Here is a 22,675-nt window from a genome sequence, read left to right on the forward strand (position 1 = left end):
CGGAGCAGGACCTGGACAATATCCAGGCTTGGGCTGACAATAGCAAGTAACGTTCCAGCCATGCAATGACCATCTCCAGCAAGAAAAGCTCTAACCATTGTCCCTTGACATTCAGTGGCATCACCATCACTGAATCCCCTACTACCAATATCCTGGGGGTTACCATTAACAGGAAACTGAACTGGTCTAGCCATATAAAGACAGTGGCTAGGAATCCTGTGGCGTGTAACTCCCCTCCTGACTCCTACAAGGCTCTGGTCAGGAGTATAATGGAATACTCGCCTGGATGAGTGCAGCTCCATCAACACTCAAGAAGCTTGACACCATCCAGTACAAGGCAGCCAACTTTATTGGTACCCCTTCCACAAGCATCCAGTCCCTCCACCATCAATGAACAGTTGCAGTAGTGTGTACTATCTATAAGATGCACTGCAACAACACAAAGTTCCTAAGGCAGGACCTTCCAGACCCACAACCACTACCATCTAGAAGGACAAGAACAGCAGATACCTGACAACGCCACCACTTGGAAATCCCCCTCCAAATCACTCTCCATCCTGACTTGGAAACATTGCCATTCCTTCATTGTCACTGGGTCAAAATCATGGAATTTTCTCCCTAACCTACACCTCAGACTGCAGCAGTTTGAGAAGACAGCTCATCACCACCATCTCAAAGGCAACTAGGGATGGGCAATACATCTGGCTTAGCTGGTGATGTAAATGAATAAATAAACATAGCACCCAATCCAGAATTGCCTTTCCCCAAGTGGCTCAACCACAGGCTGCTCTAAAAAGATTTACTCCCATATCCGAAATGTGTGCAGTTGGCCATAACCGATCACTGCAAATTGCTGCAAGTTTGTAGGAGAGTGGTAGGGTTGCAATGTGGGGGGTTGATGGAGCCTGAACACAATGAGTGTAAATAGGTGCTTGATGATTGACTTGCACAGTGGGTTGAAGGTCTGTTTCTGCACTGCCTCGGTGTGATATAGACTCACCCGATGATATTTGCTGCTTTAACTTACCAGGAATTTCTTTTCTGCAGACAGGACAGCATTGCGCAAGATCCTCTACTTTTACATATCCCTGAAGTTAATGAAAAGAACATTTCACAAAATACTCAATGCTCAATACAGTAGTGAGTAAAACCATAGTTTTACATGGTAGATTACTTGGCTGCCAATTATTTCTGTGGTTAGGCCACAGTGATGGGAGCAGGTACAGTGCCTGAATGCTCTACTGTTGCTTCTGGCAGGACACTGTAAGCTCTTTAGCCACTTCTCTCCAGGCTAGTCATAAGACCAGAAGAATTTGGTACAGAAATAAGTAATCTGACCCTTTGCAACTGCTGTAAGTCATATTATCTAATCTTCAGTTCCTCAGTTCCATCTTCAAAAAATTAGTCCCATATCCTTTGAAATTACATAAAGACAATGCTGGAAATAAGGATGGGGGGGGAGGAAGTTTAGTGGGAGTACGGATTGGTGCTATCAGAAATACTGTGACAAATTGGGTGTGGGGATGGTGAGGGCTGGTGACTTGAGAACAGTCTGCACAGGGATGGGGACAGGCTTCAGGCTTCAGTCTAGTCCTGACGAAGGGTCTCAGCCCGAAACGTCGACAGCGCTTCTCCCTATATATGCTGCCTGGCCTGCTGTGTTCCACCAGCATTTTGTGTGTATGTTGAGAGGGAAGAGTGTTTGGGGATTGCCTGTGATCATGATGGTGAGAAGGACAAAGAGGGAGGCAGAGTGAGCGAATGGGGAATGATTATTGTTGGAGATGGTGTGGCACTGGCATGGAGATAGTCAATAGCATCGGATCAGGTTTATTATCACTGATACGTGTTGTGAGATCTGTTGTTTTGCAGCAGCAGTACAATACATAAAAATACTATAAGCTACAAAGAATATGAAAACAGTAAACAAGTACTGCAAAAAGAGCAAAATAATGAGATAGTGTTCATGGACCAATCAGAAATCTGATGGTGGAGGGGAAGAAGCTGTTCCTAAAACACTGAGGGTGCACCTCAGGCTCCTGCACTTCCTCCCTGATGGTGCCAATGGGAAGAGGGCATGTCCTGGATGGTGAAGGTACTTATTGATGGATGCCACCTTCTAGAGTCATCACCCTTTGAAGATGTCCTCAGTGGTGGGGAGGCTGGTGCCCATGATGGAATTTACAACCCTCTGCAGCTTTTTCCAATGCTGTATATTGGTGCTTCATACCAGATGGTAATTTAGCCAGTCAGAATGCTCTCCACAGTACACCTGTAGAAATTTCCTAGTCTTTGGTAACATAACAAATCTCCTGAAACTCATAATATAGCCGCTGACACATCTTCCTTGTAATTTCATCAATATGGTGTGGCCAGGATAGATCTTCATAGATGTTGATATCCAGGAACTTGCAGCTGCTCACCCTCTTTAATGCTGAGTTTTGATTAAATTCATTTGTAGGATTAGAACCTAAATTGAAAGTGGGTGCTTTAAATCTTGGAATGAGCAGAATGTGAATGGGACCATTTCTTACCTCCAGGCAGTTAAGTGTTGGACACCCAGTAGAACAAACTTTTCTTCCATTGATGCATCGACACTGGTCACAGCCATCTACCCATTCGTACCCGGGCTGCAAGAGAATCAAACCTCTGTTGCTCCCTGTCACAACTCAAACATAGTTTTTATTCAGAGACAAAACTGGTGGAGCACAGACTGCTTGATGGAGAGGCAGAGAGAAGGCTGGGTGATAGAAGTGGGATGAGGGAAATGATCATGGTAGGAGGGTTTGGCTTACTTGTTTAAATTACATTGATAGAATTGACTGAAATTAATCTTTCATCCAGAATGGAGAAGCAGCAATGCAGCAGTTAAATTACAAAACTCTCAGTGACCACACAGAAGCATACACTTGGAAGTCTGGTCAGTTTGAAAGTGTTACATTGGCATCTGTTTCCAGTTCCTTCTACTGAAGAACCTGGGCCATTAACTTCAACAACAGAGCACCTGAGTAGAATCACGGAACAGAGTCGCAGAGCTTTTTGGCCCATCACATCAATGCTGACCCTTTTAATCCCAGTTACTCATCCTTGGTCATGGACTTGGCAATTGTTTAGATGCATCCTCTATATTACACAGGTAAAGAGGATGTTCAGCCAACATTTTTTTTTTAAAAATCACCCAGCCTAATCCCATCTTCTCTTTCTTTCCATGCACACTGATAGGTCATGTCATCCAGGTACCATTTCAACGTATTACTGCTTCTCCCACACTTTCAGGCAGTAGTTTGAGACCGTTACCATACTGGAATCAAAAATACTTCATTATCTACTATCTTTCTCTTCAGAAAATACAAAAGCTGAAAGCACATACCACTAGGCTTAAGGACAACTTCTATCTCACTGACATAAAACTACTGAATAGACCTCTCATACAATAAGATAGACTGTTTTGAATCAGCTGACCGGACAATATTTGAGGATTCATCTTAGAATCTGAATGCATACACCACAGTTGTTATTGACTTCATCAAGATCTCTGTGGATGAGTGCATGCCTTCGAGAACATGCCAGACATACCCAAACCAAAAGCCACAGATGAACCAGGGGATCCATAGTCTGAGAGTTGGATCTAACAGGTTTAAGGAACTTTGGTTTTCAAGTGCTAATGAGGCCCTGGTTATGAAAAAAGGAGGTGCATAGCAGGTTTAGACAGGTAGGAAAAAAAGAGGTACTTATGGAGTACGAGTATAAGGAGGAGGAGGTATTTGCTGCCATGAGGCAAATTAGGGTGGATAAATCCCCAAGGCCTGACAGGCTGTTCCCTTGGAGCCTGTGGGAGGCAAGTGCAGAAATTGCAGGGGCCATAGCAGAGGTATTTAAATTATCCTTAGTGACAGGTAAGGTACTGGAGGATTGATAGTATTGTTCTATTGTTTAAGAAAGGCTCTAAAAATAAACCAGGGAATTATAGACTGGTTAGCCTGATATCAGTACTGGGAAAGTTATTGAAAGGTGTTCTAGGAACTGAATATGAGTATTTGGATAGACAGAGACCGATTAGGGATGGTCATTATGGCTTTGTGCACAGTAGGTTGTTCGACGAAGTTTTTCCAGAGTTTTTCGAGGAAGTTGCCAGCAAATTTGATGAAGGCAAGGCAGTGGATATTGTCTATACTGACTTTAGCAAGACAGCTGACAAGGTCCCACATGGGAGATTGGTCAAGAAGGTGCAGTTGTTCGCAATTCAAGATGACGTAGTAATCTGGATTAGAAATTGGCTTTGTCGGAGAAGCCAGAGAGTGGTAGTAGATGGTTGCCTCTCTGATTGGAGGCTCGGGACTAGTGGAGTGCCACAGGGATCAGACTTAAGAGTGAAAGGTGGAATCTTTAAGGGGAAACTTCTTCCGAGGGTAGAGACTGCATGGAATGAGCTACCAGCACAAGTGGTGTTTGCAAGCCCCTTAGCCTCTGCACTCAGAAAATGATCCAATTTTGTCCAAACTCTTTATAATAGATGCCCTCTAAACCTGCCAGCATTCTGCTTTAAACCATAGGTCAGCTGGTAGAGATGACCATGTTTACCTGGATTGGTCATAGCTCAGAGTGAGTTGGAAACCATGTTGCTGCTGTATTAAAAGGCTGCATTTGCTCCATTTTGCAGTTTTCATTGCTCCATTATTATCAGTTTTGCAGATCAAGACTCAGTTGCCTATATAGGCCAGACTACATCATCTGAATGGCATAAATCAGACTCACAAAGCCAACTTCCTATTCCAAGCTGTGCCATGAGAAGACATTAAGAAGGTGAACAGAGGAAAAAAAAAAGTCATAGCTTTCCTTGAAAAATGCAACATTGCAATCAACTTCTGGGAATCTTTGGCCCATGACACCTCAAAAGTGGAGAGTGGACATTGGGATGGTTTTGAGAAGCTCGAGCTCACGGTTAGCCCATTGTAGACAGTGCAAGGTGCATACCATTTCACAGATTATCCATCTGTCCAAACTAGTAGCTATTCCCTATCCAATCTGTGGAAGAGCCTAGTATTCCTCACTGGCCTATTAGTTACTCTGTAACCACATAAACACAGTGGAAGAAAATCCCCCTTGATCCTGAAGGGATTGCTTGGAAAATACCAATGCATTTTTAAGTATATTAAAGCATGAAGGTGACCAGGAAATAGTAATGACCAAAAGTGGTAATCAGCATACAGAACCTGAGAACATAGGTGAGGTTTTAAATGAATTCTTCTGCTTTGTAAATACAGATAAGATGACCATTGCATCTTTACAATTCAGGGAGGGAAAGCTTAGAATAAGCTAGCATATAAAGGAAGATGTCTTAACAGGCTTACAGGTGGATAAATCTCAAGACTGGTTGAGATGCACTCCAGGCTGCTGCTGTGGGAGAAAAGACTGTTGGGTGCTGGAAAGAAGACTTTTAGGGTCTGGATAGAGAATTTTAAATCTTCATTGGCCACTAGAAAGGTATCAAATGACTGGAGGAGAGGACAGCTGGCATATTTATTCAAAAGAAGCAGCAGACATAAACCAAGTAACGATAGCACCGTGAGCCTCCTGTCAGCGGCAAGGTATCAAAGTTCAAAGTGCATTTATTATCAAACTTAGAGATTTGTCTCCACACAGGCAGCCAGAAAACAAAGAAACCCAATAAAACCCATTACAAAAAGACTGTCAAACAACCAATATGCCGAGAAAAAGGAAATTGGGCAAACCATGAAAGTAGGCAAATATTCAGAACTAAAGTCAGGGGATTGGGACCAGTGTTGAGCTCGCTGCTCAGTGAGATTTACTCCTCTGCACTGAACTGAAGTTGTGGCCTGCAGCTAACAGGCTCCTGGACCTACTGCAGTGATGGCTGGCTTTGCGACTGAACTCATTTCTGTGAACTTCAGTTCCAAATTTTATGTGGTTACTGTTCATTGTTTGCATGATTTGGTTTTTTTTGCACATTGGGTGTTTGACACTTTTCTTAATGGGTTCTATTGGGTTTCTTTGTTTCGTGGCTGCCTGTAACGAGATGAACGTCAAGTTTGTGTGTGTGTGTGTGTATACATATATATACACACTTTGTACTTTGAACTTTGAAATCTGAAGCCCTCCCTCCTGCACCAACTCCTTAGCCAAATGTTAAACTATATTATTTTCCTACTTCTGGCCTCACTAACATGTGACATCGGTATGAGTCCTGAGATCACAACCCTGGAGATATTTTCCTTCAATTTAGCACCTAACTTTCTGAACTCACTTTGCAGGACCTCATCACCCTTCCTACCCATATAACCATATAACAACCATATAACAATCACAGCACAGAAACAGGCCATTCCGGCCCTCCTAGTCCGTGCCGAACTCTTAATCTCACCTAGTCCCACCTACCCGCACTCAGCCCATAACCCTCCACTCCTTTCCTGTCCATATACCTATCTAATTTTACCTTAAATGACACAACTGAACTGGCCTCTACTACTTCTACAGGAAGCTCATTCCACACAGCTATCACTCTCTGAGTAAAGAAATACCCCCTCGTGTTTCCCTTAAACTTTTGCCCCCTAACTCTCAAATCATGTCCTCTCGTTTGAATCTCCCCTACTCTCAATGGAAACAGCCTATTCACGTCAACTCTATCTATCCCTCTCAACATTTTAAATACCTCGATCAAATCCCCCCTCAACCTTCTACGCTCCAATGAATAGAGACCTAACTTGTTCAACCTTTCTCTGTAACTTAAGTGCTGAAACCCAGGTAACATCCTAGTAAATCGTCTCTGCACTCTCTCTAATTTATTGATATCTTTCCTATAATTCGGTGACCAGAACTGTACACAATATTCCAAATTTGGCCTTACCAATGCCTTGTACAATTTTAACATTACATCCCAACTTCTGTACTCAATGCTCTGATTTATAAAGGCCAGCGTTCCAAAAGCCTTCTTCACCACCCTATCTACATGAGACTCCACCTTCAGGGAACTATGCACTGTTATTCCTAGATCTCTCTGTTCCACTGCATTCCTCAATGCCCTACCATTTACCCTGTATGTTCTATTTGGATTATTCCTGCCAAAATGTAGAACCTCACACTTCTCAGCATTAAACTCCATCTGCCAACGTTCAGCCCATTCTTCTAACCGGCATAAATCTCCCTGCAAGCTTTGAAAACCCACCTCATTATCCACAACACCTCCTACCTTAGTATCATCAGCATACTTACTAATCCAATTTACCACCCCATCATCCAGATCATTTATGTATATTACAAACAACATTGGGCCCAAAACAGATCCCTGAGGCACCCCGCTAGTCACCGGCCTCCATCCCGATAAACAATTATCCACCACTACTCTCTGGCATCTCCCATCTAGCCACTGTTGAATCCATTTTATTACTCCAGCATTAATACCTAACGACTGAACCTTCTTAACTAACCTTCCATGTGGAACTTTGTCAAAGGCCTTGCTGAAGTCCATATAGACTACATCCACTGCCTTACCCTCGTCAACATTCCTCGTAACTACTTCAAAAAATTCAATAAGGTTTGTCAAACATGACCTTCCACGCACAAATCCATGCTGGCTACTCCTAATCAGATCCTGTCTATCCAGATAATTATAAATACTATCTCTAAGAATACTTTCCATTAATTTACCCACCACTGATGTCAAACTGACAGGTCTATAATTGCCAGGCTTACTTCTAGAACCCTTTTTAAACAATGGAACCACATGAGCAATACGCCAATCCTCCGGCACAATCCCTGTTTCTAATGACATCTGAAAGATCTCCGTCAGAGCTCCTGCTATCTCTACACAAACTTCCCTCAAGGTCCTGGGGAATATCCGGTCAGGACCCGGAGATTTATCCACTTTTAAATTTCTTAAAAGCGCCAGTACTTCCACCTCTTTAATTGTCATAGGTTCCATAACTTCCTTACTTGTTTCCCACACCTTACACCATTCAATATCCTTCTCCTTAGTGAATACCGAAGAGAAGAAATCGTTCAAAATCTCTCCCATCTCCCTCGGCTCCACACATAGCTGACCACCCTGATTCTCTAAGGGACCAATTTTATCCCTCACTATCCTCTTGCTTTTAATATAACTGTAGAAGCCTTTCGGATTTACTTCCACCTTATTTGCCAAACCAAACTCGTAACTTCTTTTAGCTTTTCTAATCTCTTTCTTAAGTTTCCTTTTACATTCTTTATATTCCTCGAGCAATTCCTTTACTCCATGCTGCCTATATCTATTGTAGACATCCCTCTTTTTTCGAACCAAGTTTCTAATATCCCTTGAAAACCATGGCGCTTTCAAACCTTTAACCTTTCCTTTCAACCGAACAGGAACATAAAGATTCTGTACCCTCATAATTTCACCCTTAAATGACCTCCATTTCTCTATTACATCCTTCCCATAAAACAACTTGACCCATTCCACTCTCTCTAAATCCCTGCGCATCTCCTCAAAGTTAGCCTTTCTCCAATCAAAAATCTCAACTCTAGGTCCAGTCCTGTCCTTCTCCATAATTATATTGAAGCTAATGCTATTGTGATCACTGGACCCGAAGTGCTCCCCAACACATACATCTGTCAGCTGACCTATCGCATTCCCTAACAGGAGATCCAACACTGCCCCATCTCTAGTCGGTACTTCTATGTATTGTTGCAAAAAGCTATCCTGCACACATTTCACAAACTCTAAACCATCCAGCCCTTTTACAGAATGAGCTTCCCAATCTATGTGTGGAAAATTAAAATCTCCCACAATCACCACATTGTGTTTACTACAAATATCTGCTATCTCCTTACACATTTGCTCTTCCAACTCACGCTCCCCATTAGGTGGCCTATAATACACTCCTATCAGTGTTACTACACCTTTCCCATTCCTCAATTCCACCCAAATAGCCTCCCTAGAGGAGCTCTGTAATCTATCCTTCCAAAGCACCGCCATAAGATTTTCTCGGACAAGCAATGCAACACCTCCTCCTCTGGCCCCTCCTACTCTATCACACCTGAAGCAACTAAATCCAGGAATATTTAGTTGCCAATCACACCCTTCCTGCAACCATGTTTCACTAATAGCTACAACATCATAATTCCAGGTATCAATCCACACTTTAAGCTCATCCACCTTTCTTACAATGCTCCTAGCATTAAAATAGATACATTTAAGATACTCTCCACCTCCTCCTCTCTTTTCATCCCTAGCAATGCATTCAAATTTATTATCCTTTTCTTTCTTCTCCCCTACAACTTCGGGCTGAGCGCATCCCTCCTCCATCACCTGCCTGTCCTCCCTCACACACGGTCTACTTACTTGCTCTACTGGTGAACTAACCTCCTCTCCCATAGTTTCCTCAAATTGATTTCCGCCCCCCCATCTTACTAGTTTAAAGTCTGCCCCGTAGCCCTAGCAAACCTCCCCACTAGGATATTGGTCCCCCCAGGATTCAAGTGTAACCTGTCCTTCTTGAACAGGTCACGCCTGCCCCAGAAGAGGTCCCAATGATCCAGAAACTTGAATCCCTGCCCCCTGCTCCAATCCCTCAACCACGCATTCATCCTCCACCTAATTCCATTCCTACTCTCACTGTCGCGTGGCACAGGCAGTAATCCCGAGATTACTACCTTTGCGGTCCTTCTTCTTAACTGCCTTCCTAACTCCCTATACTCTCGTTTGAGGACCTCTTCCCCTTTCCTACCTATGTCATTGGTACCTACATGTACCACGACCTCTGGCTCCTCACCCTCCCACTTCAGGATATCTTGGACGCGATCAGAAACGTCCCGGACCCTGGCACCAGGGAGGCAAACTACCATCCGGGACTCCCGATCACCTCCACAGAACCGCCTGTCTGAACCCCTGACTATCGAGTCCCCTATTACTATGGTCCTCTTTCTTCTATCCCTACCCTTCTGAGCTACAGGGCCGTCCTCTGTGCCGGAGGCCTGGCCACTGTCACTTCCTCCAGGTAGGCTGTCCCCCCCAACAGTACTCAAACATGAGTACGGTACTTATTGTCAAGGGGTACAGCCACTGGGGTACTCTCTAGTACCTGCCCCTTCCCCTTCCTAACCGTGACCCACCTATCTGCCTCCCGTGGCCCCGGAGTGACCACCTGCCTGTAACTCCTCTCTATCACCTCCTCACTCTCCCTGACCAGGCGAAGGTCATCGAGCTGCAGCTCCAGTTCCCTAATTCGGTCCCTCAGGAGCTGCAGTTCGGCGCACCTGGCGCAGATGTGGACGTCCGGGAGGCTCGGAGACTCCAGAATCTCCCACATCCGACACCGAGAACAACAAGCTGCCCTCACACTCATACTTCCCGAATAACTGAAAATAACAAGAACTAAAAGATAAGCCTACTGTGCCCTCTTCCGCCTAAGCCCTCTGAGCCCAAGCCCTACACTCTGCTCCCGACTCACTCCGCTGCCCGCAAACGAAGCTGCCCGCTGCTTAAGGCTGCATTCTTTTTATATCTTCCCTCCTTCCCAGGCCTCCTTCACGCGCCTGCGCAGTCCCGCCTCTCAGAACTCCGATCTGAGAAGCAATTTGAAAATGGCCGCCGCCGCACTTCTTCTCAAAGCCTCGCTGTCCTCTTGGTACCCACATGGTACCCACATTGGTACCCACATGGACCACAACCTCTGGTAGCTCACCCTCTTACTTAAGAATACTGTGGACTCAGTCCGAGATGTCCCCAATTCTGGGACCCACATACAATCTGGGAATTTTGTTCTTGTCCACAAAACCTCCTGTCTGTTCCCTAACAAATGGAATCTCCTATCATTACAGTTTGCTTTTTCTCCTCTCCCATCCCTTCTGGGCTACAGAGACAGACTCAGTGCCAGAAAGTTGTGGCTGTCCTCTGCTGGGTTATATCCCCAACAGTACCCAAAGCAGTAAACTGGTTTTTTTAATTGGCTTTCTATCCCCCTTTACCCTCTTGATGGCCACACAGTTACCTGTGTCCTGCACTACGACTTCCCTGTATCGCTTGTCAACCCCTCAGCCTCCAGAATGATCCTGGAGTTCATCCAGCTCCAGTTCCAATTCTTTAACAGTCTGTAAGAAACTGCTCCTGGATGGGGTATTGAAATAGGATTGAGTACAAAACAAAGTTTTGCCACAACTGTACAAGACATTCTTGAAACAACATCTGTTCATAACTTATTTCTTTTGGACGTTTTTAAGAAGAACGATCAAATACTGTGAAGTATTTAAATTCCATTCTTAGATACCATGCAACCATGCTTCTCAAGTGTCTATCAGATCAAACTCTTATCTCCAATTGCCTCACTTGCTTTTCTGCTTTGTGCAAATGTTTCATGCACCTGTTTCCATGAATGCGTGTAGCCTGGGAAGGGGGCACTCACCGGGTAAATGACATCACCAACGATGCACTCGCAGTAAGCTGCAGTCACGCAATAACCCGAGGCATTTCTGTATCTCCCTGCTTCACACACACAGTCTTCTCCAGCTGAACTGCAACTTGTCACATTCACTGAATGAACGTCACGGCACGACCGCTCACAGGAATGAGGATCCATGAGCCCTCCGTTCCAAATCTCACCCTCAGGGCACTCTGAGGAATGCACAATTCACAACAATATGATATCACAGCCAATAAATCACAAGAAAATGGAATAAAGCGTTCTAAATTCTGCATCATAGCCTTAACTTGGCTCCAACAAAATAAAGCTAGAAATGAAAATCCCTCTGAAATGCTGAAAATAGAACAACATAGTGTGGAGTTGATAGTTTAATGAGAATGGGGTATCCAGGGTGGGAGTACCTGAAGTTGAGGTTTCCATGCCAGAGGGCTTACTAAGGACAGGGGTCTTCACATAAGTGGGTAAGGCACAAGATACAGGGCAATATGGGAAGCTGAACTACATTTTAATCATTTTTTTAATGTCAAATCTGCAAGTTCATCCTTACCTTTACAGTCTGAATCAGAGCAATGGAAAGCTCCTTTCCGACATACACTGCAAAAAAAGAATTCTCAAATAATAAAATGAAGATGACAACTCATACCCTGTCTGCATACCTAAACCCAATGGTATGAACACTGAACTTCCCCCCATGTTTCTTTCTGCTGATCCACCCAGGTTCTCTGAAACTCCCCCTGCATCCACCACCAGACCCTCATCACCAGATTTTATAGTCAAACAGAATGGAAATGGGCCCCTCAGCTGAATTGGCCCAAGCTAACCAATCCCCATCTCAGTTTGGCCCATATTCCTCCAAACTTATGCTATAAATGTACCTTTTAAATGTTGTTAACGGACCTGCCTCAACCACTTCCTCCGGCAACTCATTCCATACACTGTCCAGTCTCTGGGTGAAAAAGTTGCCCATCAGGTTCCTACTGTATCTATCCCCTCTCACCTTAAACTTATGCCTTCTAATCCTGATTCACTGACCCTGGAAAGATTTTGCACAAGCACCCTCTCTATGCCCTCAATTTTATACACCTCTATAAGACCACCCCTCTTCTGGCACTCTTACTGGCTTAATAGCATCTTCCTTGTATCAGAATAACACAATATTCCACATATGGCCACACTAACATCTTTTATAGCTGCAACATAACATCCTAACTTCTAAACACAATGTCCTGGCTGATAAAGGCCAGCATGCTGAAAACCTCTTCACTACCCAGTTTATCTGTGACTCCACTGTCAGGGAACCATGCATTCGTAACCCTAGGCCCCTCTGTTCTGCAATAATCCCCAGGCCCTGGTTTGTCTTCTCAAAATGCAACCCCTCACTCTTAGCTGAAATGGCCATTTCTCAACCCACTGCCTGGGACTAGCTCAGATGGGACAGCATGGACAAGTTGGGCTGAAGTGTCTTCTTTGTATGATACTACACTATGACCACTACCCCACCCTCCCTCAACTGTCTGCATCAGCCCAATATCCCCTCCTCACCTAGTTCCACCAATCACCTTCAGGCCTCTGCCTCACCCTTCCCTATACTGTCTACCTCCCTTTTATGCTCTCAGTCCTGATGCAGAGTCTCAAACCAAAACATCATCTATCCATTTACCTGCACACTGCCTGTCCTGCTCAGTTACCCCAGCAGTTTGAATTTCATTTTCAAATAGTAAATCTCTACAATTTTTCATTTAATTATGGTTTTAGAGAATTACCATAACTGTATAGGAGCAGAATTAGGCCATTTGGCCCATTGAGTCTGTTCTGCCATTTCATCATGGCTGATCCATTTTGCCTCTCAGTCCCAATTCCTGCCTTCTCCCCGTATCCCTTCATGCCTCGACTATTCAAGAATCTTACCAACCTCTGCTTTTAATATATGTAAAGACTTAGCTTCCACAGCTGCCTGTGACAATGAATTCAATAGATTCACCACTCCCTAGCTAAAGAAATTCCTCCTCATCTCATTACATCAGATTAGAACAGTTACTTTAAAAATTAAATCAAAAACACAGCAAAATCAGAACAGAAATACATGGGGATTTGGCCCATCAACCTGTGCTGACAAACACTTTGTCATTATGTATAATCCCAATTAGTTCTACCACACTGTTCCCCCTTCCCTCTCCTCTCCTTCCTTATCAATCTAATTTCCAATATGGTACAGCATTACAGGCCCTTTTGGCCCACAATGTTGCTGTCTAGAATTTCCCTACTGCACAGCTCTCTAATTTACTAAGCTCCATGTACCTATCTAAGAGTCTCTTAAAAGACCCTATTGTATCCACCTCTACCATCTTCATTGATAGTGTATTCCACGCATTGATTCCTCTACCATCTTCATTGATAGTGTATTACTCTGTGTGGAAAGATTTACCTGTGACATCCCCTTTGTACCTACTTCCAAGCACTTTAAAACAATGCCCGCTTATGTTAGCCATTTCAGCCCTGGGAAAAAAAAGCTTTTGGCTATCCAAATGATCAATGCCTCTCATCACTTATACTTTTCTATCTGGTCACCTCTGTCACTCCAAAGAGAAAAGGCTGAGTTCACTCAAACTATTCTCATAAGGCATGCTCCCCAATCCAGGCAACAACCTTGCAAATCTTCCCTGCACACTCTCTATAGCATTCACATCCCTTCTGTAATGAGGTGACCAGAATGGAACACAGTACTCCAAGGGGGGTCTAAGGTCCTCTTTCAGCCAGACAAGGTCACCAACTGCAATGGGTATGGGGTGGAGCAGGTTCTTTTAAACTGGAAACTCTGATTTGTGAGAACTGTTCTGGTTCTTTTCACTGAGGTGACATCTCTGGCCATACTCACCACACACTGCACCGATGATGAATCACTGCTCCTGGTGGGTAATCGATGTGTGAAATGTTACCAAACCATGGCGTTAGTGAGCTCGGTACAGAACAATGACAATCTTCGAGAGACACGCAAAATCCATCCTGCAGGAGCTGGATAACAACAACTGATGTCAGAGGAAAGGTAATATGGAAATGCAAATAAGAATTCTATGTATCTGGAGAATAACTTTGGGCAACGAGCTGAAACGGCCCCGATACCGTTGGTCCAGATGGACCTTGGAGTTCATGCATATGGTCCCCTGAGAGTGGAGTCTCAGGTTGGCAGAGCGGTGAAAAAAGCTCTTGGTGCACTGGGCTTCATCAGTCAGGGTACTGAGTGTAAAAGTCAGAAGGTCATGATATGGTTGCGTAGGGTGCTGGTGAGTCTGCACTTGTTCAGTTTCGGTCAACCTAATACAAGAAAGATGTTATTAAACTGGAAACAGTGCAGAAAAGATTTACAAGGATCTTTTCAGAACTTGAGGAACTACGTTATAGGTAGAGGTTGGACAGGTTAGGAGATTTTTCTTGGTGTTCAGGAGACTGAGAGGTGATTTCATAAAAGTGTATAAAATGACAGGGGGCATAGTTAGGGTGAATACACTCAGTCTTTCTCCCCAAGGTTGAGAAACCAGGAACTAGATAGCATAGGTTTAAGGTAAGGGAACAAGATCTAACAGAAACAATTTTTTTGATGGAAAGCAAGGAACAGAAAACCTACAGCACAATACAGGGGATTCCAGTCATTGGTTAATCCAGGCATCTGCTTATTTGGGACAACTGTTTTTTAAAAAAACAAAAAACTAATTGAGAAAATAGCCAGGATTCCCCCGTTTATATGGGACACCACAGCATTTAATTAGGGCAGGAGACTGTTACTGTAGTGTTTTTCACCCTAGCATCAGATGCATGCACTTGTGTGGCCGTTAGGCACTACACAGTGCTTACAACAAACAGTTTTTAAATTGTGTCAGTTGTGTATGCTTGTGGTCAAAAAGCAGTGATTTCTCCCCAACTATGTGTGATAGTTGGTAAGGAGTAAGCAGTAAGATAATTCACTGTGGCTTCAAGTATTCAGGCTTAGGATTCCAGAAACGGCCAGGTGTGAAAATGAAATGATATCACTACTTCAACAAATCAGAAATTACGAAGGAATTGAAGCTATCGACAATCATGTTTGGCACAGCGTTATGGGCCAAAGGGCCTGTATTGTATTGTGCTGTAGGTTTCCTATGTTTCTAATCATCTTGAATGTTATGGTGAAAATGAAGATCTGGTGGATGCAATTGTCGAAAGTTTTATCAAGGCAGTCCATCATCTACACGAGGTGTCTGCTGATTTTGTTCATTTACAGTTAATTAATAGAACATGACAGCATTCACTGGATCTATTGATAACTATTAGGAACTGATACAGTTTCATAGTACTGTTGTAGTATTGATAGTTCTCTAATTTGTTCTTTATTTCCCCGTAGTCCTTAACCCCTTTAAGCAATCAGGAACCTATCAACCGTGTCTTAAATACACTCAATAATTTGGTCTCCTCAGCTCTCTGTTGCAGCAAATTCCACAGATACACTATCCTCTGGCTGAAGAAATAATTCATCTCAGTTTTAAAGAGATATCCCTTTACTTTGAGTCTGTTCCCTAAGAACTAAGACTCTCCTACTAATGAAAATAACCTATCCATGTGCATTTGACCTAATAGCTTCAATGAAATCCCCCTCACATATCAAACATAAGCCCAAGAATCATTCTTGTGAACCTGATCTGGACTTTCTCCAGGGATGGCACCACCTTGCTTAGAAAACTACTCGCAATATTCCAGATGTGGTCTGACCAGTGCCTTATAAAGCCTCAGCAGTACACCCTTACTTTTATGTTCTAGTCCTCTCAAAATGAATGCTAACATTGCATTTGCCTTCCCTACCACCGACTCAACCTGCAAGTTAATCTTGAGGGAAGCTTGACCTAGGACTCCCAAGCCCCTTTGGACCTATGATTTCTAAATATTCACCCCATTGAGGAAATAGTTTACATTTTTATTCTTCCTTCCAACAAACATTGCCCCACACTTCCCTAGCTGCAATCTAACAGCCACTTCTTCATCCACTCTCCAAAACTTTCCAAGTCCTTCTGGAGACTCTTTGCCTCTGTGACACTACCTGGATTAGTATCACCTGCAAACTTGGCCACAATGCTATTAGTTCCTTCATCCATATGTTTTAAGACACTCAGCACATCCTCTGCCATCAAAGGACTATTCTCAAGACATCCCCATTAACTTTCCAGAGTTCCCTTGTCTTCAGGTCTTTCTCCACAGCAACAGAAGAGAAATATCTATTGAGGATCTCACCCACCTCCCATGATTCTACATATAGATGTACACTGTGGTCTCTGAGGGCCTCTAATTTGTTCCTAGTTACTCTTTATTCCTTAATATTAATTAGAAAATCTTATTTGGATTCTCATTTATCTTCTCTGCTAAAGATAACTCTTGACCCTTTTTTGCCTTCCTGATTTTCTTTTTAAGTATACACTTACATCATCTATTCTCTTTCCAGGGATTTCCTTCATCCCTGCTGCCTGACCCATGCCGCCTCCTTTTCCCTGCCCAGTTCCTCAATACTCCTGCCAGCCTTGCTCTTCAGTATAATAGCAACATGCAGACCTTAAACTCTCATTGTCCCACTCAAAAGTCACTCACTTCCTTGATGTCACCTTGTCTGCAAACAACCTGCTTCAATCAAGTTTTGCAAGTTCCTTTCCAGTGCTGTCAAAATTTGCCTCGCCCCAAATTAGAACAAACTTGCATGACAGCTCTGTCCCTTTCCATAACAATTTTAAAACTAAAAAAAACATGGTCACCAGTTCAAAATAGCTTCCTCACTGACTCCCAAGTCATTTGTCATAGAGTCAGCCTTTTGGCTGCCCATGATACCCACCAAGCTCATCCATCCGTCTGAACCCTTATATCAATGTACTTATCTAAATGTCTTTTAAATGTTATTATTATGCCTGCCACAACCACCTCCTTTGGTAGTCATTCCAAATATGCACCATCTGCTACACCACCTTAAACTCTGACGTCTAGTTTTTCGTTCCCCGAGCCTGAGAAAAAGGCAATGTGCATTCATCTTCTGATGCCTCATGATCTTGTACACCTCTGTAAGAACTGATATAGAACAGTACAGTACTGTTCTGTGCTGTACAACATAACACAGTTGAGACCTCTCGGCCCACAATGTTGTGTCGACCTTTTAATCTATTTAAGATCAACCAAAACTCTTGCTCCCACATAGCTCTCCATTTTCCTTTCATCCATGTGATTATCTCAGAGTCTCTTAAATGTCCCTAATGTATCTGCCTACACCTAAACCCTTATATCAACGTGCGTTACACGCCCCCACCACTCTGTGTAATAAAAGCCTACCTCCGACATCCTCCCAATACTTTCCTCCAATCACCTTGAAATTATGACCCCTCATATTAGCCGTTACTGTCCTAGAGAAAAGGTGTTTGCTGTACACTATGAATGTTCTATCCTGCTTTGTCCTCCCAAAGTGCATAAATAACAAATAATAAGGGTCTCAACAGTGACTGTGGCACACCAATAGTCAGTGGTTTCCATTCTGAGAAACAACCTTTAAGCACCACCCTCTGCTTCCTATCTCTGGGCCAATTTTGAATCCACCAAACTATCTCTTCCTTAATTCCTTGGGACCTAACATTCCAGAACAGCCGACCATACCAGACCCCGTTGAAGGCCTTGTTACAGTCCAAATCGCTGACCTACACTGTCTTACTCTCAATGACCCTTTTAGTTACCTCCTGAAAAAAGTACAAATTTCCACACAAAGTCAAGCTGACTCCTCCTAAACAGACTCCAGCTATCCAGATCTCAGAACCCCTAAATCTCCCTACCACTGATGTCAGGCTACTGCCTCAGAATTCTCATCAGTCCACATGGGACAGAACTAGATCCCTCTGTCCAGCAGGTAACAGGATGAGCCAACTAAACTCACTTGTCCATGTGGGCACAGGCAACCAGGTTTGCAGTCCTCTTGTTGACATTCCACATCAGGTCGAAGATCTGAGCAAGTAAGTGGACAGGTGTTGGCACAGCTGCTAAAGACCTGGTTCGCTGGACACCCTGGGAAATTGCACATGAAAGGCAAACCATTACTTCAACAAAGCCATCATAAATGCTTGTAGGACAAAGAAAGACTGGCACAACATATGAGGTAATTCAGATCACTGTCACTATGCTAGTTCTTTTAAACATTTGTGGAGTTAAATGGCAAAATTTATGTTTTTAAGAACCATTAGCAACAATAGGTCATTCAGTGCAACAGGCAGTTCTAACAAAAACTAAGGCCATGGCAAATACTAAACTTACTACCCCCCTTTGATGTCCACATTTCTTTCTGTCCACTCTGAATAAAGTCAGCTATGGAACGCCACCAGGTGGATTTGGGTTTTGAATCTGATTCAACTCTCCATTCCAGATCCCTACACAGAATCACATGTCACAGCATGGAAATGGAATATTCAGGTCATTTAATCTGTCTTCATACGTGGGCAATCCTCCCTGGAGTGAAAGACCACGCAGAGGAGTAAGTCAGATCGGCTGAAACACACACAAAAAGCTGGAGGAACTCAGCAGGCCAAGCAGCATCTATGGAAAAGAGTAAACAGTTGACGTTTGGGGCCGAAACCCTTCACCAGTACCCACAGCTGGTCAACTACAATTGGAGCATAGAAGACTGTCAGTGCCCTTAGAGAATGGAATAAAATCATGAGTGGTACCAGATAGGTAAATGCTCACAGCCTTTTTATGGGAAAGAAAATCAAAAACTCGAGGGCATATATTTAAGGTGAGAGGTGAAAGTTTTGAAAGAGGCGTGGGGGCAAACTTCTTTACACAGTAACGTATATATAGAACGAGCAGCTAGAAAAAGTTTGAGACAAGTGCAACATTTAGAGTAATAGAACACTACGGCTCAGAAACAGGCCCTTCGGCCCATTTAGTCCATGCCGATTAGTCAGCCTAGTCCCATCCAAACCTGCATAATAAGTGGTGCTCACTCATGGGAGGAAGCTAGAATGAAAGAAACAAAAAGGAAAAGTAGATCTAGAAAATCAAGATCCACCAATGCTGTGGCATCCCAACACTCTTGTAAAAGGATCTTTTGCGCCTAGATTGGTCCAAGCTGACATCTCTATATATGCTGCTGGATGCCGTGGTCTTAATCAAGAACAAGAGATGAAGAACAAAAAAAAACTGAAGTATTTGTGAACCACATCAATTTGCTTATGTACTTGCTCCTTAATCTTTGCAGATTGCTAGGAAGCTTTCAGGAGAATCCCAAGGATGGTCCTAAAGTCTACTCATATGGCATCATTTGAAGAGACTTCTAAGACATTGTTAACCTTTACTGTATGGAAGCAATGTGGAGATGACCTTATTACAGTAAGGGCTACACTTGATCTCTTAGGAAATGAAGCTAGGCCAGTGACTGAAGAGTGAGTGGGAAGCACTTTGCAGCCAGTGACATTAATTCTATTAGCTTCAAGATGGTTATGAAAGAAAATAGAACTAGTCTTCTAGTTGAAGTCTTAAATTGGGGGAAGATTAACTTTAATAGTATCAGACAGGAACTCACAAAAATTGATTGGGAGAGGCTGTTTGCAGGAAAAGGAATATCTGGCAAGTTGGAGGTTTTTAGAACTGAGTCAGAAAGTGCCTGTTAATGTTGGCACAACTAGGACGCCTTGGTTGATGAGGGATATTAAGGGTCTAGCCGGAAAAGGCAGTTTGGATCAAGTGAGTCACTTGAGAAGTACCAGGGATGTAGGAATACACATAAGAAGGAAATAAGGAGGGCCAAAAGGAGCTTTAAAATATCCCTGGCAGACAAGATACAGTAAATGAGTATCTTAAACAATTCTAAAAATATATTAAGAGCAAAAGAGCAGTTAGGCTCTCCCTCAGGATCAGTGTGGTGATCTATATACATGGAAACACAAAAAATGGGCGAGATGATAAATGAATGCAGTGAGAGACCATTACCCCAGTGGTACCCAGTATTGCATATCTGAGAGGTGGATGGGCATTGACTACTCCTGCACTACCTGCTTTTGCCTACAACCTTCCCTGGTGGTCATCAGTGATTCCCTGCCATTGCTTGTAATTTAACCTCTCACCTTGACAAGGCATTTGGTTGCACTCTGCCATCTGAACAGTTCCTCCCTTACAGGACGTGCCTGACCTTCCACATGTGCGACTGCGAATCCGCTGACCTCCTCCACAACTCCTCGAACATTGGCTCCACACGGACCAGGAGCTTTGCTCTGCACAGTGTGAATCACTGCAGTCGAATGTCCCATTCACACAGGCACTGCAAAAGCAAGCAACGAAAAAGGTGAAACACCATTGTAAAAGGGGACAGTAAAGATCTCATGGTCCCTAATGGTGCTAACAATATGGGTAAGAAGAAACACGAGATCATGCCCCATAATTCAGGGATCTCAGATGAAGTTTAAAAGCACATGACCTCTGGGGTAATAATACTTGGATTATTTTAGTGCCACATGCTAGCGAGTATTGGAAAAAGGAGAGCAGTTCAGATGGATAAAGCTGTGGTGCAGGATGGAGGATTGTAAATTTCCGGATGACTAGGACAGTTGCTGGAGGTGGGACCAATACAACTGGATGGGGTGAACCTGAACTCGAATGGTCCAGCATTACTGTGCGGAGGTTTGCTAGTACAGCTGGGAAAGGTTTAAGGTCACTTACCAGAAGTTTGAGACCAAAAGTGGACATTTTGTTGAGGAGTGGTGGAAAGTAATCACAGAGGGTGGTCAGTATATTGAATGAGGAGGTGGTAGAGGAGGGTAAATTACTGTGGTTAAAATGCTTTTGCACAGCAAGATCTGAGCCAAATGCAGGAGAGTAGGATCTGTGTGGCCAGGCATCTCATTTAGCATGGATGAGTCGAACGATGGGCCTGTTTCTATGCTGCAAGGTTAACAGATACAGAAGAAAACTAAGCTGCTCTAGGAACTAGTGGAATCGAGAAAAACAACAAATAAAAAATCTTACCTTGATGCTGCTTGCCCTCCTCTCCAAAGCCCATGATTCACCAAATCCTCTGTTTTGACTTCAACTGTGGCACTTTGACCTCAGAGCTACCCTTCTCAAAATGCCTGCTCTGCTATAGCTTGCAGCCCTTTTATTCACTGCTAAGCCGCACAGTAAGCAATAGAACAGCTCCTCACTTGTATTACCCAATGGATCCCATGTGATTTAATCTTTTAGACAAGTTTATCTTGTTAAATGCTTCAATAAAGTCTACATAGATGACATCCACTGACCAACACTCAAGAACTTTTGTTGCTCCCCGGATTCCCACCAACTCTCAAACAAATTTGTGAACCAGGACCTCCCTATATACAAAACCTTGCTGGTAATTTGCAGCTGCATCTTCTCTAGTGTAAATCCTTAATCCTGTACCTGCACCATAAAACACAACATACCAGGTGCCGCAGGGAACAACGATCTTGTCTCCGGGCTGATATTCCACAGTGCCGTATGAGGTGGGTAGACCACAGCGACACTCTGAGACCAACACACAGCTGGAATCCTGAAGTAACTGACCCCTAGGGCATCGACAACCTACAAGACAGGATCAAAGGAAACAACAAAACGAGGTTTAGGGTTAAGAGTAATAAGCCAATTTATGGCCCTCATGATTTTATACACCTTTATTATATCACCCCTCATTCTCCTACTGTCCAAAGAATCCCAATCTGCTCAGTCTCACTCCATTACTCAACCACGTGTCCAGCAACATCCTTGTAAACCTTCTTTGCACTTTTTCCAGCTGAATGCCATTTGTCCCCATAGCAGGGTAACCCTAATTGAGCACAATCCTCCAGGTGCAACCTCACTAACGTCTTGCACAACTACAACATAGTATCCTAACTTCTGTACTCAATGCCCTAATTGATGCAGGACAGCATACCAAAAGGCTGCTCTCTATCCATGATGCCAGTTCAGGGAACCATGCAGTTGTGTTCCAAACCTCTCTACTCTACAACATGCCCCAAGCCCTGCAATTCACTGTAAAAGTCTGACCCTAGTTTGTCAGAGTTTGAAATGCAACACTTCACATTTATCTGAATTAAACTCCATCTGACATTGGCCCACTTACCCAGCTGATGAAGATCCCTCTGTAAATTCTGATAGCCCTCTTTACCATGCCTACATTAGGATAGGTATTATTCTATTGATAAGGTACCCCATTGCAAGGCTTATTGAGAAAGTAAGGAGGCATGGGATCCAAGGGGACATTGCTTTGT

General features: G+C 43.5%; 1 protein-coding gene across 1 annotated transcript in view; it reads right to left on the reverse strand.

Annotated features, from left to right (window-relative positions):
• Window positions 1–22,675, reverse strand: part of sspo (SCO-spondin) — a 288,864-nt gene that overhangs the window by 11,097 nt on the left and 255,092 nt on the right. The window contains exons 95-102 of the mRNA XM_073052198.1: window positions 21,851–21,989; window positions 20,519–20,712; window positions 18,337–18,464; window positions 14,287–14,423; window positions 11,959–12,005; window positions 11,394–11,602; window positions 2,535–2,630; window positions 1,028–1,088 (exon numbers count right to left, since the gene is read on the reverse strand). Coding sequence (XP_072908299.1) covers window positions 1,028–1,088; window positions 2,535–2,630; window positions 11,394–11,602; window positions 11,959–12,005; window positions 14,287–14,423; window positions 18,337–18,464; window positions 20,519–20,712; window positions 21,851–21,989 — 1,011 coding nt within the window. The remainder of the gene's footprint in view (window positions 1–1,027; window positions 1,089–2,534; window positions 2,631–11,393; window positions 11,603–11,958; window positions 12,006–14,286; window positions 14,424–18,336; window positions 18,465–20,518; window positions 20,713–21,850; window positions 21,990–22,675) is intronic.

This window comes from Hemitrygon akajei, chromosome 1 (genome assembly GCF_048418815.1).
Source record: "Hemitrygon akajei chromosome 1, sHemAka1.3, whole genome shotgun sequence".
NCBI classification, from domain to species: Eukaryota; Metazoa; Chordata; class Chondrichthyes; order Myliobatiformes; family Dasyatidae; genus Hemitrygon; species Hemitrygon akajei.